Below are 20,727 nucleotides of genomic sequence, written 5' to 3' on the forward strand. Positions count from 1 at the left end.
TATTGCAAAAAAAACAAAACGAGCTGTCTGAAGGTGATGGAATTGATACATTTCTCATTTCCTTCTTAAAACATATTTTTGCTATAATTTTTTTTTTTTACACCATAAATGCAAAAACAAAATAAAAATGTAGATGATCAAAACTATCCCATTTGTTTCCATTCTCTCTCTTCTCTGTCGCCTTCCTGGAGTTACTCGCTTCTAGGCTTGATGAATGTCTTCATCCCCAACATCAGAGTGTCTCGGCATGATTTTTCCATCTTAGCTCGGATACCCTGTCCTCTGAGTCCTCAATGCTCCCCGGCCCCTGAGCCTCTCACCCTAGCTCGCTAGAGGTTTCCACTGCGTTTAACTTCCCTTCTCGGGCAAGTTCACATTGCGGAGACTGGGAACGAAACGCAGGAGCTCGGGAGCGGGCGAGGAAGGTGTCTCCACCGTGTTTACTAGGCCTCCAACACTCTCCCGGAGCCCTGCCCCCCAGCGTCGAAAAGCTTCCTGGAAAAGTCCTCGTTATCACTTCCCCTCTCGGGCTGGGGGCTGGGAGCGGGCGGTCCCCCCGCCCCCGGCTCCCGCTTGTTCCACCGGAGCGCTCGCTCGCAGGCGCCGCCGCGCCGCAGTCCTCGGAGAGCGGCGCCCCGGCTCGCAGGTCCCCGCCGCGCCGCGCCACGGTCCGGGTCCCCGCCCGCGCCTCCGCCCGCTCCGCGATGAGGGTCCTGGGTGGGCGCTGTGGGGCGCTGCTGGCGTGCCTCGTGCTAGTGCTCCCCGTCTCCGAGGCAAACTGTGAGTAAGCAATAGCGTCCTGTCTTCTCTCCCCAGCAGCGCCCTCTGAACCAGGAGCCCTGTCGATAGGATTTTCTCGTCTGGGGCTGCAGCCTGCTAGAAAGTTTCCAGTAAGTCCCGACAATCTCCGGGCTGATGGAGGCAGCCGGGGATCTAGCGGGCAGTGTAATGGTGGGGCAGGGGCGATATTGCCCTGCTCTGGGAGTCAAGCGCTGCCTACAGGACAGATTCAAGAACCCGGGTGACACTAAATATCAGTGAAGGAATTACAACACCTACCCACTGGCCCTCAACAGCTGAAGTCCCCAGTCAGAAGACAGGGATGAGCACCTTCCAGTATAACAATAGGGGGGAAAAGGCAACCTACTATATTTTATACCCTTTGTACAAGTGGCTGTCCCCAGGCAGCACCCCTTGTTGCAATTTACCTCCCTTTTGCAATTTCTGGACTTTGAACTTGGTTTGCTTATCTCAACATTGACAAAACAATTGTTTTAGGATCACTGCTGGTTTGCATGGCAGTAGGCAGATGTCATTTTCTAACCTTGAAATCAAAAGGACTGTTAAATGTTGTGTTTCTCGGATCATTTTGTACTATTTTTGACACTGTCACTGATCTGAGGTCATGGCATGAATTCTTTGTACTTTATTTTTGTATTTCCAGTTCTTTATGTTCCCACGGGTGGATTCAAGGCAGGATATTGAGTTTTTCTCTGTAAAGTATATAAGGAATATTGAGGCATTTAGTACATTTTGATTGCCTGTTAATTTGTTTTCTAAAGTTTAAGCATGCTCCCTGATTAAAAATGCTTACTTGTGCTACATTTTATTCTCAGGAAATGGCATGGGAGAGATAAACTTTGAATTGCAAAAACGTTTAGGCTGCTTCAAGCTCCTGTGGAAACTTTTCAAAGATGGTAATTTTAGGAGAATTCAGTAGGAATTTACTAACATTCCACTAGTTTGTATCAGTTACTGATCAGGATGAATGAGGTATTTTAAAATTCTAGTTTACAGGTTAAAACATCATCTGTTGATTTTATATTAAAGAGCTACAATAGCAGCATTTCTATTCAAACCACTGTCATTAAGCCTATATGTAGACCACATGTATGAATTTATGATTTATATGGTTCATTAGAACAATCAAATATTTGCCTGGTAACCAGAAAGAGGCAAAAGTATCTCCCAACATTCACTCCTTGTCATCACAAACCCTTTCTTTCTGTAGAGATTGTTACATTTTCATTGAATCTAGACAGAGTTAAAAATGATGTGAATGTCTGTATGTATTACACACAGGTAATCAAACCATATATATGAAGAGATGCACTTGTTATATACAAACCCTGATAGAATAGAGAAATTAATTGTACGAATACATCACATAAAGAATAGTTGGCCCTATATTGCCTTTATTTTTAATAAATATGAATAGTTTCATTGGATTAAAAATAATCTCTGGTTAACTGATGAGGAAACCAAGATACAGCTGGAATGTTTTTACTCCCTAAGATTTTAAATTTGAGATAGAATTAGAACTCTAAATATTTGATTTATAATTCATTGGTTAGTCCATAGAGATATAGTTGCTATTTCAAGAAAAAGGTTTACAAATCACGGTTTTAGTTTCGAGAGTTGTTAGAAATTGTCCAGTTCAACATCTTTCTTTTAACAAGAATTGGTCAGAGATGTTAACTGAATTTGCAGACATTTGTATATACGAAAGATTTTTAATATCTCTTATATTTAGAATAAATATGAGAGAGAGAGACAGAAAAGGAGAGACAGATTTAAAATATATACTGTCTACATATTTCATCATTTGCCACTAAGAATTGTGGTGAAGAGAAATAGGAGAAAAGAGATCTTCTCTGACTAGTTTGGCCCTATCCAGAGTTCCTCTTGTAGGTGGATATAGTGAGTGTACTCTTAACATTACTGACTCATATTTTTCTTCTCCTTTTCACTCTCTTCTCTCCCTAACTATTCCATTCACTGTTTACCTGTATTCTCTTATATTCCCTTTATTTCAGAGTTCAAAATGTTGCACTGATGGAGAGACTTTTTTAAGGTTGGGGTGAGTTAGAGACAATTTCTGCTACAACCACCACAATACCCTTTGCCACATTCTCTTATCATCAATTCTATGCCAGGTTACATAAGTACTGCTTCATGATAGACCTTTTCTGTCCACCACGTTCAATATCCTCTTCACACCTAAATGATCTGTATTTAAATTTTCGACATATTATGAGAAAAAAATGAGAAGCTTGATAACACAGATATCAATATTCTTTAGGTACAAGCAACAGTAATGAACTCTTGCTAACTAATGCAGAAAGAAAGAAAGAAAGAAAGAAAGAAAGAAAGAAAGAAAAGAAAACGAAAGAGAAAGAATGAAAGAACAAAAAAGGAATGAAAGAGAAAGGAAGAAAGAAAGGAAGAAAGGAAGGAAGGAAGGAAGGAAGGAAGGAAGGAAGGAAGGAAGGAAGGAAGGAAGAGCAAGCTGAGTGAATTTATTGGAAGACTACTGAATGGCATGGTGAATAACTCGGCCTACAGAAGCCAGGAACTTGGGCATTTCTGTGATCTATACAGTGGGAACTCATGCACTCACTGTTAGGAGCTGCCATCAGATGACTGGGTTCTAACTGCCTTCTAGTCCTGGGTGTCCCCGCTCATGATCAAAATTCCTAGGAGAGAGAGCTTGATCGTTTTGGAGAGTCCTGTGACTGACAGGTCACTAGAATCAGGTGAAGTGCCCCGACAGCTCCAGCGAAGGGATGCATCCTGCAAAGGAAGCAGAAACAAGAGAAGTCTACACATTCTAATTGGTTGTACAACATTCACATATGCCCTTCTTTCCATAAACACCATTTGCAAATATTTCAAGTATAATGCAGATATTTTTCATATAATGCAAATAACTAAGGTACAGCAGAAAGGACCTCCTTCTTAGAAGATTCCAGTCACCACATCCAAAGAGGAAGGCTCAAGGCTACCATTTCCTAGTTTAGGGGATCATTGAGTGATGTGTCTGCCTCCTCTCATGTCAATATGCTATGCCTTGTGGATAAAATGGTACATTGTAGTGTACCAATACTATAATAATAATAACAACAACAATAATAATATAACAATAATAATCAAAAGACAGCGAGGGAATACAAGTACTGACTTTAGGGTGAACTGTCTTTCTTTCTTTTGAGCTGGACCTGGTATTTACGACCTCCTCCTTCACTACCCAATTCGACTTGTCTCTTGCTTTCAGGTAGTTCCCTTATATTTGATTTTTTTGTCTGCTCTCTGAGATGAACCACACCCTTATTCAGGAAGAATCTGAGCCTTGTTCTAGCTGTGGTCGGTTGTATCCGTCTCTTTGACTATTTCTATTGTGCATAATAGTCATCTTGAGGGAGCAGCACTCCTTCTAGCCTTGATTTATATGTAGCAACATCACTCTTTTGCCTTGATTATTGTCATACCAGCACAATCTTCTTAATTTTTTTTTCAACAGGAATAAGGAACTTGAAATGGCTACATAACAGTCTCAGCTTCTAATTCAGTGAAAATATATTAAGTCCCATGGTGAATGCATTTCTTCTTGGTTTACCAATTTTGAGATGAACAAGGGAAGAAAGCAAAAACACTGGGAATGGGTCATTGAATTAATTTCTTAGGCTGCTGTAACAAAGTACCACAAACTGGGTGGCTTAAACAACAGAATTTATTGTCTCACAGTTCTGGAAACTAGAGGTCTGAGATTAAGGTGTCAGCAGGATTGATTCCTTCTGGGAGCTGTGAGGGAGAATCTGTTTCATGCCTCTCTCCTGGCTTCTGGTAGCCTCAGACATCTCTTGGTTTATCGATGGCATTTTCCCTGTCTTCACATCATTTTTCCTCTGCATTAGTGGTTCCATTGCAAATTCCCCCTTTTGATAAAGACATCAATCATATTGGATTAGAGTTGACTCTTATGACCTTGTCTTAACTTGATCATCTGCAAAACTGCTTTTTCCAAATAAGGTCATATTTGTAAGTAGTGGGGGATTAGGTCATTACCATCTTTATAGGGGGCACCTTTCAATCCATGACAGTCAGTAAGCATCATATCATGACAACTACTTCTTCCCTTTCTACCTTTATTCCTGACCTGTGTATTTTAGCTTTAGGGGGGAAAAGCACTAAATTTTATGATGTCTAGTACAAAACATGTACCACATTTTTTTAAGTAAGCTCTATGCCCAATGTGGGTCTCAAACTCACAGCCCCAAGATCAAGAGTCACTGACTCTACCGACTGAGCCAGCAAGGGGCCCCCAAAACATACCACGTCTTTTAACCACATTTTGGAAGATAGTGTTGTGTCTGAAAAGGCGGTAACAGAACCTTCAATAATTGGTCAGTCCATCATGCTATAAGGCTAGCTCCTTTCAGGTATTAGAGTACACAGTAGGACCCATGAACACCATAATCAACATCCTATTGACGTATTTCCTTAACCGTGGAGTTAATTCTTTAGTTAGAGGTAAAGTTGTGTGGTTAGCATAAAGCATTAAGTAAGCCTAACAACAGTGATACCGATAGAAAAACTAAATCTAAATACAGAATAAATATCTCTGTGTCTGGGAACAGTGTGCTGCTCCTGCATGATAAAAGAGCCCTAATTAATCAACGATTCACCAGGTATCTGATTGAATTTTGCAATGCGTCTAATCTCTAACAGCAGAAGGAATGGTAATTTTGCCGGCAAATGTGGTGTCTTTTAGTAGTAAGAGCCTAGTAGATCTGAGGGAGGAAAAATCTGTATAGTTGAGTCAATACGTAGTCTCCATCCTTGCCACCTGGTATGTGTATCGAACAACAGTAGACCCAGTGACACAGCAAGTGATAACCCGAGATAGCCTTAGCACCAAAGGTACCCACGGACTTGTATGTTTGGCCTTCATGGCATTTTAAAGATCAGGAAATTTCATCTAAAAAGTTTGTGTTATGACTTCTCTTGAAAAACAACTAAAGGGGGAGCAGCCACCTGGGTGGTTCAGGTTATGATACTGCGGTTCATGGGTTCAAGACCCACATCCCCCTCTGTGCTGACAGCTCAGGGTCTGGAGCCTGCTTCAGATTCTGTGTCTCCCTCTCTCTTTGCCCCTCCCCTGCTTGTGCTCTGTCTTTCTCTGTCAAAAATATACATTAAAAAAAAAATTAAAAAGAAAAAAAAGGAAAGCAAATAAAGGAAGATCTGGTCATACTGGACACACAGTCAAAGCTGCCTTCTTGAGATAGAATATACTCTATCCAGTTAACCACAATTCTAAGCATCCCCTGTCATCTCTCATTAAATTCTCTTCTCTTATTTATGGTATCTATCTGAAACTTGTAGATTTCTGAGTTTGTGACCCTTGTACTAGATTGCCTTGGAAAGGAACACAACTGACAATCCTTAAGTGGATCATTCTATCCCCTCTTATTATTAAGAACTTCTCTGGTGTGGTGCTATGTTGTGAGTATTCAACTGGAAAAGAAATATTCTCAGCTCTGGGCAATTCTTTCCAAACTTCCTTGTCTCTAGACCTGATATCTAGCTCTTTTTGGGTCTCTGAACAACTAAGCAGACCATTTACAACCATTCAGGAAGCAGAATAGATCCTGATCTCGTTCCAAGCAAAGTGGACAATGAGAAATACTGCTTATATGTCTGCCCATTGTGAGGTTTTTGTTTCTCCAGAAATTCTGTTTCTCCTCAGGATTCTATTTCAGCCGCAGGGAGGCTGTAGTTTGTTTATTTGTTCATTGTAAGCTGTATCTTCATAGCAGATCTATCTCTTGCTCATATTGGTACATTACAAAGAAGTATCTGTAAACTAGAGATTTCATCTTCCGTAGGTTGATTTGCATCTTCAGTAGGTTGGTCATGGGCTTTCCCTCCTAAGGCTGTAAAGGGAGCTTACAGGAGGACTTCTTCAAGTTAGAAAAGTGAGCAACCTGCTCAGGCCACATAGTTTTGCCTTTAGTTCCATCTTGTTCATACCATTTGAACATGTCACAGTTGAACTGCCGTCATAACTAAATTTCTGGCTAGATGGAAAAGGTAGCAGCCAGTTCACGATGAGCTATTTAAATCACATGGTCACCAGGTATCCTGTGGTCAGATTTGCAGATTTCACTGAGGTCCAAAAGGATGCCAGGAACAGTTTGTCAAGGGTAGACTAGTTACTTGCAGAAAGAAATGTGACTTGCTCTCTAATCGGAAGGACCTCTACGGAAATTCTTCTTTTGGGACTTGCTATGGTACCCGGTATAGGACCAAAGTACCCTGCCATCCTATGGACAATTTGACACAATTGGATCTGATGGGTCACTGGCTAGTCTGACTGACAGACTGCTTGAATTGAACTTTGAAATAGGTAGAGAGCATTTTCTTATTCTGGTTCCCATCTACATCTGGCACCTTTTGGATTCATAGGGTAAACAGATCAGAATAGAACACCTAAAAATGGAATATGCCTCAAAAATGAGAGGTCCACAAATATGTATTCTTCCACCTTAGTGTTGGACACCTAGGTTTATAAAAGGTTGTCTCTCACTTTGGGCAGTAATATTCTAGCATGACCAAACTGTTGCTAAAAATAGTTCAATGCTCTCAGGGGAATGGATCAGTTTGGAGTTTGAGTTTTATTGGACACAATAGGTAGTTTTAGGTAGTTTTAGTACACAATTCCCATAATCAACTGACCCCCATAAGCTTCAGTTCTAATGAGAAACCTTAGATTTTAGATGCTTTGCTTCCCTAAAGGCCAATATCTAATAATCACTAAAGGTTTTTGGGATCTTTTCCCTTAGTGCAGTTACCCAATAAAGTTAACTTGCTTTGGAGAGAATAAGGAGAAAAGTTCACAGTATACAGGAGGGTTCTTCAAGGGCATCTCTCCTCTCCTCCATTCGAGAGGTTCTGGATCCATCAACTGACTCAAGATTGGTGATTCAGGAGACGTGGCGATTTCTTTGTATTGTGACTGAAGTACAGCCTCTGCTTGCTAACCCACCGAGTTTTTGGATAAAAAAAAACCAGTGAAGAACTTTGTGGGTTGTCTTCCCATCTCATTCGAGGAGGATCTTCACCTGTTAATTCTTTCTCCAACATTCAATCACTACAACACCTTGACTTTGATTCATGTGAATATGGGCTGCCACCTAAGCTCAGCCACCCACCCCCCAGGTTCTTCCCATTCCACCTGAGATCTGGGAGCCCATTTCTATTGCAACCTCTCCTACCAGCATTTCTGATCCAGGGAGAACAGCCAGTAAAATCCCTTTTAGAAGGCCCAGTGGGTTCCTTAATAATTATTTCTGTGATAATCTTGAAAATGCCTTCTTTTATTTCATACTGGGAGGTGGGATGGGTAAGTGAGGAAGTGAATAGGTAGGAACAATGTGACAGATTCAAGCCAGAATGTCTGTCTCCTAGTCTTTATGAATTCTTGCTTTAATACTATGCCAAGGAATGTCTGGATTTTCAGTCATTTTAGGGTGTGCCGAGGTTTTGTCTAGGATGGCATTAGCCAACCAAGCCCCTGTTAGAACTGAAACTGGTGGCCCTAGCTAGCACATGGGATGGAATCGGCAATATTAACACATTCAGCCTGATGGAAAATTACACATGCCTTTTGTATTGGTTTTCTATTGTTGTATAACAAATTACCGCAAACGTGGCATCTTGAAACAGCACAATTTATTATCTTGTAGTCCAGGCTCAAGTCCAGGGACCTGCTCAGGGTCTCATAAAGCTAAAATCAAGGGGTCCACCAGGGCTGAGATCTCATTTGAAGCGTCCTCTTCCAAGTGCACTGATCTCTCCAATGAGAGGAAGGAGAAGGGAGAGCAGTGTAGGAGGTGGATTTGTGTGCTGAAGTGACAAAACTCACTTCTGCTTATAGTTCTGTTAGTTCCAACCCAAGGAAGCACATGGAATATTTGGTCAGCATTGTTTCTGTTACAAATTCTTTCCTCTAAGGTTAAGATTACTATTTCTTCCTCTAAGAGAAACACAAATACTTACTGCTTATTTTACCTTTGGTAATATACTTACAAAATGTGAGGTTGTAATAACTACTTGTTAAATAGGGAGGGCATAATTAACTGTGCCCAATAGACCTAAGCTGGGGACATACTATGATGACAGTGAGTTGGTGGTTAATGTAGCAAGGTGAAAAAAAATAGGGTAATAGGTGATACTGAAATTATTTCTTGTGAGAACTGTTACTATTTTAGATTGAAAAGTGGCTTTAGGTTTAGAAAGTGAAGTCCTGAACACATGATCTATAGCTTTGCTGTTCTAGAATAGTTCATGAACCAGTAGTGGGAGCATTACCTGTGAGCTTATTAGAAATGAAGCCTCTCTGGCCCCACCCCAGACCTACCAATTCAGAATATGCATTTTAAGAAGATTCCAGGTAACTCCTATGCACGTTAAAAATTTGAATCATGTTTGGTCTATAAGGAGATAGTAGAAAAGAGTGATCAATGGTTTTGCATAAGAAGTGAGCAGAAATTTACAGGGGTGGCAGTAGGGGATAGCAGTAGGAGGCAACCAGGGATACAGAAGGGGAGAGGATGTCAGAGAAGGGAGAAAAGAAGCGAGCACAAGGCAAGAGAATGCAGCTTGTGAAAAGGTCTCCAGGAAGAAATTATTAGATGTGAGATGGACAGAGGACCTTTAGGAACTGGCTTTTTTTTTTTTTTGAGACTCAACTTTAAATTGCAAAAATTGCTTTAATGTAAACCATAGCCCTTCGTACCTTCCCCCTGCCACCTACCCCCAGTGTTTCTTCAGAAGAGGTTATTTCCACATTTAAGTTGGTTAAGAACCAAGAGAAGAGTTCCATAAGATGCAACGGAGTTGAACAGTTTACTGAAAGCTAACACACTGAGTGAGTAGTGACTCATGAGAACCTCAGCTACAAAAGAATGCAGAAGTCTTAAGAGACGTTTTATCAGGTAAGTGATTGGGGTTTTGGTCACCAGTCAGTGAATCAAATAGCGCAAGATGGAGGCACCTGGGTGGCTCAGTTGGTTAAGCATCCAACCCTTGGTTTCAGCTCAGGTCATGAGCTCGTAGTTGGTGAGTTCAAGCCCTGCATCAGGCTCTGCTCTGTGAGTGGGGAGCCTGCTTGCGATTCTCCCTCTCTCCCTCTTTTTCTCTGGCCTTCCCCCGCTTGTTCTTGCTCTCTCTCTCTCTCTCTCAAAACAGATAAATAGACTTAAAAAAAAAGGTCAAGTTGGTATGTGACATTAGCAAAACTCAAGCTATTTTTAAATTGTTAAGCTTTGATTGGGGGTAAATGTTTTGTTAACACTAAAAGAAAAAACTCACCTTGGTGATGCAAAAACAGATAGTAGTCTTGACTCTTTTTTCTATTAAGTGAAGCAAATCCTTTTTACCTAAATATTCCTATTTTATTGTACATATATTTGGGAAATACATAAATAAATAATTATAATAATATTAATTAATTAACAATATTAATAATTCATTAATTTTAGACAAGAAAATACTGTGCACACAGAATATTGGAAGAAAATGGATAACATTTTAATAGTGAGTGTCTTTAGAGAGTAGAGGCATGATGCTTTTTTTTTCTTTTCAAATTTTTATTTAAATTCTAGGTAGTTAACATACAGTGCAACATTGGTTCCAGGAGCAGAATTCAGTGATTCATCATTTACATACAATACTCAGTGGGAGTTTTGATGCTTTTTATTCCTTGTTTACCTTTTTGTTTTTATTTTATTTATTTTATTTATTTTTTTTCCCTGGGTCAATTTAATTTAAGTTTTTTAACCTTTTTTTTTTTAAATATGTGAAATTTATTGTCAAATTGGTTTCCATACCTTTTTGTTTTTAATAACTATAATAAATTGTGTTATTACTCTAGTATAGGAAACAACCTCATATAAGAGTTTTGTTTATATTATATTGTTCTAACTATAGAAATTGAATCCTCCAGGCTTGAGGGGAAGTGAAGTAAGGATATTTATCTAAATAGATTCTGAGTGTTTCTACAGTAAGTAAAGTAATATAAACTGGTTCTAGGCCATTAGTAGAATTCTTCTTAGTCCTCTTGTTCATTTTTTTTGGAATGGACTTTGAAAAGACACATTCAAGAAAAATGGCTTTTAAATCTTCATAAAAATGGTGAAATTATAACTTCATGTGTTTGTGTGATAGTTTCCATATTTCAAAATGGTGTCTTTGGCATTTTCTCATTGAGTTTTACAGCTGTTCTGTGATTCACCTTCCCATCTTTAGGAAAATGCTACCTTTACTCCCCCTCTACAGAAAGTTATTACCCCCTCTTTCTTTTCCAGCTCTCATTTGAACTTCTTGAGGAAGTAGTTTATTCTAGCAGTTTCTATTTCCTTTCTTCCTTCTGGTATACCTCCCGCTGGTATTGGTGATGGGGAATTTTAATGGTGATCCTATTGTTAAACCAACTACATTTCACCTCTCATCGCAAATCATGGTAATTATTATTAATAAGTTCCTTGCAACATTTGACACTATTGAAATTATCTTTTTGAAATTGACCTCCTTTTATGTCTATAAACATTATCTTCAACTTTTCTTTCTCTCCTGGGACACTTGGGTAGATCAGTCGGTTGAGCATCTGCTCTTGATCTCAGCTCAGGTCTTGATCTCAGGGTCATGAGTTCAAGCCCTGCTTTGGGATCCGTGCAGGGTGTGAAGCCTGCTTAAAAAAAATTTATTCTTTCTTTCTCTATATATGTGTGTTACTAATTCTACTTCTGTTGTTTTGTTGATCTCTGTTTTTCCTTAAATATTAAAGTTTCCTTGGCTTCCACTTGACCTTCTAGCCTCATTGAACATCTTTTTCCAGCTTAAACTACCAGCTGTATTCTACCAACTCCCTAACATTTTTAAACCATTCAAGTAATCCATGATTAATATAATCTAATTTGGGAATACAGATATTCACTCTAATATTGCACTAAACAAAAAAATAAAATCCATCTATAGTTCATTAGCCAGAGACCAAAGTATTGTTTTGCTTTATATTCTTCTAAGCAAACTTGTCTACATATACACATTCTTAGAAATTAAAATACATAAATACAAGAATGGAATTGTGCTCTAATACTATTTTTTTTCTTTTATTATTATTATTATTTTTTAATGTTTATTTTTGGGAGGGGGTGGGTAGGGGCAGAGAGAGAGGGAGACACAGAATCCGAAGCCAGCTCCAGGCTCTCAGCTGTCAGCACAGAGCCCAACGCAGGGCTAGAACCCACAAACCATGAGATTGTGACCTGAGCCTAAGTCAGACACTTAACTGACTGTGCTACCCAGGTGTCCCTTTTAAATTTATTTTGTATTTTATTTTATTTTTTTCTAACATTATTTTGAACTTGATGTTTCACCTAAATATATGATGCACCAAAACCCATAAAATATCTAGGAATAAACCTAACCAAAGAGGTGAGAAATCTATATACTGAAAACTGTAGAAAGCTTATGAATGAAATTGAAGAAGACACAAAAAAGTGGAAAAACATTCCATTCCCATGGATTGAAAGAACAAATATTGTTACAATGTCAATACTACCCAAAGCAATCTACACATTCAATCCAATCCCTATAAAAATAACACCAGCATTCTTCACAAAGCTAGAACAAACAATCCTTAAATTTATATGGAACCAGGAAAGACCCTGAATAGCCAAAGCAATCCTGAAAAAGAAAACCAAAGCTGGACGCGTCACAATTCTGGACTTCAAGCTGTATTACAAAGCTGTAATCATCAAGATGGTATAGTACTGGCACAAAAACAGACCCATAGATCAATGGAATGGAATAGAGAACCCAGAAATGGACCCACAGACATACGGCCAACTAATCCTTGACAAAGAAGGAAAGAATATCCAATGGAAAAAAGTCTCTTCAGCATATGGTGTTGAGAAAACTGGACAGCGACATTCAAAAAGTGAAACTGGATCACTTTCCTACCATACACAAAAATAAACTCAAAATGGATGAAAGACCTAAACATAAGACAGGAAGTCATCAAAATCCTAGAGGAGAAAATAGGCAAAAACCTCTTTGACCTGGGCCACAGTAACTTCTTGACATTTCTCCGGAGGCAAGGGAAACAAAAGCAAAAATGAACTATTGGGATCTCTTCAAGATGCAAAGCTTCTGCACAATGAAGGAAACAATGAGCAAAACTAAGAGGCAACCGATGGAATAGGAGAAAATATTTGCAAATGACATATCAGATAAAGGGTTAGTATCCAAAATCTATAAAGAACATATCAAACTCAACACCCAAACAACAAATAATCCATTGAAGAAATTGGCAAAAAACATAAATAGATACTTCTCCAAAGAAAACATCCAGATGGCCAACAGACACGTGAAGAGATGCTCAACATCACTCATCATCAATGAAATACAAATCAAAACCACAATGAGATACGACCTCACACCTGTCAGAATGGCTAAAATGAACAACCCAGGCAACAAGAGATGCTGGCGAGTATTTGCACCTTTTGCACTGCTGGTGGGAATGCAAACTGGTGCAACCATTCTGAAAAACAGTATCGAGGTTCTTCAAAAAATTAAAAAATAGAAATACTCCATGACCCAGAAATTGTACTACTAGATATTTATCCAAAGGATATAGGTATGCTGTTTTGAAAGGGCATATGCACCCCAATATTTATAGCAGCACTATCAACAATAGCCAAACTATGGAAAGAGCCCAAATGTCCATCGACTGATGAATGGATAAAGAAGATGTGGTATATATATACAATGGAATATTACTTGGTGATCAAAAAGAATGAAATTTTCTCATTTGCAGCAATGTGGATGGAACTAGTGTGTATTATGCTAAACAAAATTAGTCAGAGAAAGACAGGTATCATATGACTTCACTCATATGAGGACTTTAAGATACAAAACAGATGAACATAAGGGAAGGGAATCAAAAATAATATAAAAACAGGGAGGGGGACCAACCATAAGAGACTCTTAAATACAGAGAGCAAACTGAGGGTTGCTGGAGGGATTTGGGGTAGGGTGATGGGCTAAATGGGCAAAGGGCATTAAGGAGGACACTTGTTAGATGAGCACTGGGTGTTATGTATAAGTGATGAATCACTAAATTCTATTCCTGAAACCATTATTATACTGTATGCTAACTAACTTGGATGTAAATTTTAAAAAATTAATTAATTAAAAAAATAAAATTAAGATATAATGGCTTTCATATCCATAAATTCTGTCACACTTTAAAGTAGATTTATAATTTTCTTTCATATATGTTCATCATAATATATTTAACCAAAAATGTATCTTTGGAGATTTACATTATTTCCAGTGTTTTGCTTGTATCAATAATACTGTGATGAACATATTCATAAGTGTTTCTTTACATTTGTCCATATTCATTTCCTCAGATTAATTTCCTAGAAATAGAATGGTTAGCTGAATGTCTAAAGGCTTTGGGTATATATTGTTAGATTTCTCCCTGGAAATTTGGTTTTAAAAGTAGATTTTAAGGGTCCCTAATTCCTCTCATCTTTACCAACATTAGACATGAACTTCTTTTTAAATTTTTGTCAGTGCAATAGGGATATAAATGGGGGGTGACTTTCTTGGGGTGGGAGAGAAAAGTAGTCCGTTCTGTTTTTCAGTTTATCCATTAACTTTTTTATTTCAAAATCGTATTTTAATTCTCTCCTCCCTTTTCATAGCAGCCTACTTTTGTTTTATGGATGCCAGATCCTCTCAATTTATTTTAGGATATTTAGTATACATTTTTAAGTTATCTTCTGTGTCTTTAATACCATCTTTATATGAACATTAGTATTTCTCATCAGCTCCAAAAATTTTTCTACCTGTATTTACATGATAATTTCCTCTCTCCATAGCCTCTGTTTTCTTTCTAGAACTCTTCCAGAATTGATCCTTCATGACTTTGACTCTCATGTTTTTATATCTTTAAAATTTCGCTCTATATTCCAGGAGATTTCTTTAACTTTTTCTTTCAAACCTTTTATACTGGCAATCATATTGTAAATTTCTTGAAGTATTTTTTTCTTTGATTTTACTTTCATCCTTTTACGGATTCATTATCTTCTTAAGTCACTATGACAATATTCATTAGACTTTAAAAAAGTTTTTTTAAAGTTCTCTTCTCTGAATTACCTGTTTTTTCTCATATTGGTTTTCTTTTTCATGCTATTGGTAGCTGTTAATTTTTTTCCTCCATATTTCTGAGGATTCTTGGTTGTCTCTTCATATTTAAGCAACAGTACTGGGTAGGCTTTAGGTGACTCCGTTGTGTGGCTTCCTGCTGGTCTTTTTTTTTTCTTCCTTTCTTTTTTTTTTTTTAAAGGGAGAGTTAGCTGGTAGCCCTACGTACACTCATTACATGATTCATTTATACAATTAATGTTTAGTGAGCCTACTCTAAGTGTACTGCTTCATGTATTTTGTGATGTACTGGGAAACCAGTGCTGTGTCATTGCTGGACTTTCAAATTAATCTTCTGCTTCTAGTTGCCTTTCTCCCACTCTCCCACTAAATGCTGTATTACAGTCTTTCTGAGCTTTTATTTCCCAAAGGCAAGAGCATTCTTACTTCTGTTACATCTCTATGGGTGTATTTTGGGTCAAGGCTTCCTCTCCCTTATTTATTAACAGGTTTTCCTCAGCTTTCCAGCTTCTGGAGAATTTGTTAGAGTTCTTATCTGCCAAAGACCCTTCCCATTGTCTCAACTGTTGTTGTTTTTTCCTTTTTAAAATATCCTGCAGTCATTTTAATGCTGTCTTGGATAGAGAACCTATAAATGCCCTTTAACATCACTAACCATAAACACCACTTTCTATGTCTTTAAAGAGCATCTAGAAATAGTCACCAACCTTCTTGCCTTATATATTAGTCTGCTTGGACCACTCTGACAAAAATATCATAGACTACATGGTTTAAACAAGAGAAAATATTTTCTCACAGTTCTGGAGGCTGGAAAATCCAAGGTGAAAGTTTTGGCCACTTTAGTTTCTAGTGAGGACTCTCTTCCTGGCTTGCAGACCTTGTTTTCTCACTGTGTTCTCACATGGCCTTTCCTCAGGGCCCATATGCTTGCAGGGAGAGAGAAGCGGGGTGGGGGGGGGGGCGGCCGGAAGGGGGTGTGCAAGCTTGCTAATGTTTCCTCTTATAAGGACACTAATCGTATGGTATTAGGGCCCCACCCTCATGACCTCATTTAACCTTAATTATTTCCTTAGAGGCCCCTTTTCCAAATACAGCTGCACTGGGGATTTCTACTTGAACATATGAATTCCGGGTGTAGAGGATGGGAGGTGGACATAAACATTCAGACCATAATACCAAACATTCAGTCCATAATGCCTTGTCAAGTGGAACACAATTGCTTAATTTATTATTTTTGTTATTATGGAATGAGAGAGGTAGTTTTTTTTTAATTTTGTGGCTAACTTTTTTTTTTTTTAATTTTTTTTTTCCACGTTTTTAAATTTATTTTTGGGACAGAGAGAGACAGAGCATGAACGGGGGAGGGGCAGAGAGAGAGGGAGACACAGAATCGGAAACAGGCTCCAGGCTCCGAGCCATCAGCCCAGAGCCTGACGCGGGGCTCGAACTCACAGACAGCGAGATCGTGACCTGGCTGAAGTCGGACGCTTAACCGACTGCGCCACCCAGGCGCCCCTAACTTTTTTAAGTGAGCCTGAGTTTCTGTATGTTAAGTGTACCTTTCCTTATTACTTGTTTTACTATCCTTCTTGTTCCCACTCCTTATTCCAATCGCTTTCTCCCTTTTTTAAAAGAAATTATGTTATTCCATTGTTATTTAGACTGTATCTTATAGCGTTTTAGAAAGTCAACAAAGGGCTAGCAAAAATGTAAAAATTGAATTCTAAGCATTTATTCAATACTATAGCAATATTCCAAATAATCTCATTTTCACATCAGCACTTACAGAAAAATATATCCTAGGAGTCAAAGGAGAAGCATCTAGAGTCTTTCTAAGTCTTGTTTCATATCTGGGAGATACTGCAGGAAGTAGGATAGTGCAGAATTAGGCCAACTCTTTCATTGTTGCCTTTAAAAACGTCCAGGAACAGTTTGCCTGTTGCTTTTCCAAACATAAACACAGACACAGGCCAGTGAACTAATAATATTAATTGATGCTATCCTAACAAATAGGTCAAATAGAACAAAAACACAACTTTTCCTGGGCTGTAACCTCTTGGTACATGACGTCAAAATCAGATGGTGTTTTGGTGTCCTAGTGTGTAGGAGATAAAAAAGACAAGGAGAGCTGACTGCGTGAAATATCTTGTGCACGTCATAAAAGAGGCCTCCTGCTGTAGCCTCAGGAAGTATAGCCTGCAGTGTGGTAGTCGAGAGAAGAAAAGAGAGGACTATAGAAAATTCTTCTCCACACCTTGCCAAAATCTGAACTCTGAGTCCCTTCAAATGAAGTACCGTAATTTATCACTCACCAAGAGCAAACAAGTCAAATGAAAGAAATGATTAACGTAGTGTTTTGTTCTGTTTTGTTTTCTGGGTAATAAGCTGTCTTTTGGGTAGAAGTATTTGTTGTTTTGGAAGGAATAACTGAAATGTACCACTTTCTCTGTCTATGGCTACAATCAAAGGTTTTAACCTTGCGTAAACAATAGCAGAGTGTTTGATTTGTTCTCCCCCATCCCCACCCCCCCTAGAATAGGGACTGTAAATTAAAGTCATAATTAAATCCTGGAGTAAGGAAAAGGTCCATGTCACTCCAGTTGTGGCTAAACAGTTCAGGCATTGTTTCCCTCCTCATCCAGAATGGGGGTCGATGATCGCATTTTTTTTTAATGCCATCAGTGGCTTTTCAACTTCCAAATGAAAGCCAACCTTCATCTCTTCTAATCCAGATGTTTCCAGGACTCAGCTTTATATGTACAACAGGTAACTCACAGATTATTTCCTCTTTTTGTTTCCCAGATTTAAATTCTTATCCAGATCTATTCCTTATACTCTTTTAAAGTATTTCTTACTAGCCTATTTATTGCTTAGTCGTCTTGAAGAATGGATAATTCACCTTTAGAGAATACTTTTTCCTAACACGTTTCTAACCTTTAACATAAAAATATGAGAAGAATCAGTTGCTCAGCGGCATAGTCCTCAATGTAAACAAAAGTAAGAACTTTAGAGAAAAGTAAGTGTAATAGCTGTCTTCAAAAAATTGACTTAAAAAAAGATTGAAGTGTACCATGCATACAGACATAGCATATCTTCCTGAAAGGTAGCCCAAGCTTCTCTGAAAATTGGTAATAATTATACAGGCTGACAAATGCCTAATTAAAAATCTATCTTTGTGGGGGGTGCCTGGGTGGCTCAGTCAGTTGAGCGTCCGACTCTTGATCTCAGCTCAGGTCGTGATTTCATGGTCATGAGTTTGAGCCTTACGTTGGGCTTTGTGCTAGGTATGAAGCCTACCTTAAAAAAAAAATCTATCTTTGGTTTTTCATAGTCCCTGCAACCTTCATATTTTAAAATATCCTTCCTCAATTAGAAATATTCTGTGGGAGAAATCTTTATGGAAAAAAATGAAACATTTTACATTTGATTATCATGTGACTATTTTAAATACAATTGGTAATATCTGGGCATATGTTTTCCCATCATTATTAACTAACAGTTTTTCTATATTACATGCAGTTCTATGTTTCTCAGGCTTTGACTAATGAAAACATGCCATTTCAGCAGTTGACACACATGAGGCACAGTTATATCTCAGAGTATTGTCTGGTTGTTCTATTTGTACATTGAAAGCAATTTTCCCCTGCTTCATCCCAGACTGAAGCAGAAACAAGGATTCAAACACTCTGCCAACCCAAATTCCACCAGAGATTCTCAGACACATTTTCTAGGGTAGTTTTTCATTCTTGGGATGCCAGATAAGTAGATCCTGGGGAAAAGAGAGACAGAAAGCAGAACTAAAAAAGAGATGAGCTTTTGGAAGGAGGGATGTGAGAACCAGCTTTGCGAAGGACAAGAGAACAGAATGGAGAAGATTCAGAGAATGGACTTTCCTAAAGCATGAACCTTTTTCATCTCCTTTGTCTGAAACCTCACTCACATCTGACTGATCAGTTTTGGGCAAATTGCAGATCTGCGGTCCTCACCCCCTGAACAGATGGTAGCAAGTTTGAAAACTTAAGTGGGAAAAGGGCCTGAGGAAAGTACCCCCCTGTGACCGTGGTGGAACTGAATTGAACACTGGGAAATTCTGTGAGCAGAGGCAATGCTAATACTTATTATTAATAATGCTTAATTATTTTTAAAATTTTTTTTTTCAACGTTTTTTATTTATTTTTGGGACAGAGAGAGACAGAGCATGAACGGGGGAGGGGCAGAGAGAGAGGGAGACACAGAATCGGAAACAGGCTCCAGGCTCCGAGTCATCAGCCCAGAGCCCGACGCGGGGCTCGAACTCACGGACCGCGAGATCGTGACCTGGCTGAAGTCGGACGCTCAACCGACTGCGCCACCCAGGCGCCCCAATAATGCTTAATTATTAATAAGGCTAATGCTTATCCTTATTACAGGTGCTTTGATGAAGTACCAATAACAATAAATTACTTTTTTGGAGATAAGACAATCAAATTTTGTGCTCAAAAAACAAAGATTTGCCCCCACAGAAAGAGGAACATTTGAAGGCTGTTAAGCAATGTCAAGAAAATTCCAGTTAATGTTTGAACAATGGTTATGTTATTGACGTAGTTGTTGAACCTGCTATGGACACTGTTTGAAGAAGGGAGGACTCAGATAAGTTAAAAATGTGAATAGTTCCATCATTCTAACTTGAAAGACTCTTAACTGAACCTAATAACCTGAAATTTTGAATCTGAATGTAACACATTTCAAGCAGCAAAGTTGGGTTTTAACAAAGGCTTACTTGAAATACTTCTTGACCCAAAGAAGTGAAACAAATGACTAGCCACAGTGTAGTAATGCAAAAGGAGAACATGTTTTGGAGGCAGGCTTGGCTCTGTGATCAGCTGTGTGAACTTGGTGAGATGAACTCAGCTTCCCTGAGTTGTAGTTTGTTCATGTATAAAATGGGACAATTACTCTCTACTTAGAACAGTTGTGATTAGTATTGAAGGAGATCATTTAAAAACAGCATACATATGCTTATATACCATGACTATTCTGATAAATAATGGAACTTTTTAATAATGGAGCAGTCCAGCAGGGTGGATGCTTTTAGGTGGATAGACGGAGGCATCTGGTTAAAGCACTTCTAACGCACATATTTTTCTCATCCTACAGTTCTGTAGTTTTTAATTCGGATCTGTAATGTCATGCTTATATTTTTTTGAGAAAGAATAGTAGACTTCTTTGAAAGCACACTTGTTAAATGGATGGGTTTATTTTCTAAAGGACAGTAAATGTCTTATTGAAGATATCAAACTTGTCCATGCCACAGTCACATAATTTCTTTTTTTTTTTCTTTAAATCAAGTACATTGTGGTCATTTAGTGGCAGAATATACAGAGGAAAGAGCACTTTATTAGAAGGATGGGTATATTTGAATCCCTGTCCCATGAGACCACATCCTAACTCTATGACCTTGGGCTAAATCATGAAGCCTCTCTCAGCTTAAGTTTAAGTAACTCAAGGAAAGTGGGGATGATAATTCTACACTCTAGTTTATTTCATTATTTATGTGAGGATCAAAATGAAATAACATACACATTGAAAATTATTAAGTACCATGACAATTTAAAGCATTATTGGTTTGAACCTAGATGAAATAAAACATAAACATCCAAATCTAGACAAAATTAGTTTTTTATTGTTAGCTTCATTATCCTTTAGGACGGAGGTGTTAATAACTTT

The 20,727-nt window shown here is 38.4% G+C and overlaps 1 protein-coding gene across 1 annotated transcript in view; it reads left to right on the plus strand.

Moving 5' to 3' along the window:
* Positions 1 to 515: 515 nt before the first annotated feature.
* PROS1 (protein S) overlaps positions 516 to 20,727 on the plus strand; it is a 70,230-nt gene continuing 50,018 nt past the window's right edge. The window contains exon 1 of the mRNA XM_058731682.1: positions 516 to 780. Coding sequence (XP_058587665.1) covers positions 705 to 780 — 76 coding nt within the window. The 5' untranslated portion in view covers positions 516 to 704. The remainder of the gene's footprint in view (positions 781 to 20,727) is intronic.

Source organism: Neofelis nebulosa, chromosome 5, assembly GCF_028018385.1.
Source record: "Neofelis nebulosa isolate mNeoNeb1 chromosome 5, mNeoNeb1.pri, whole genome shotgun sequence".
In the NCBI taxonomy this organism is placed as follows: domain Eukaryota; kingdom Metazoa; phylum Chordata; class Mammalia; order Carnivora; family Felidae; genus Neofelis; species Neofelis nebulosa.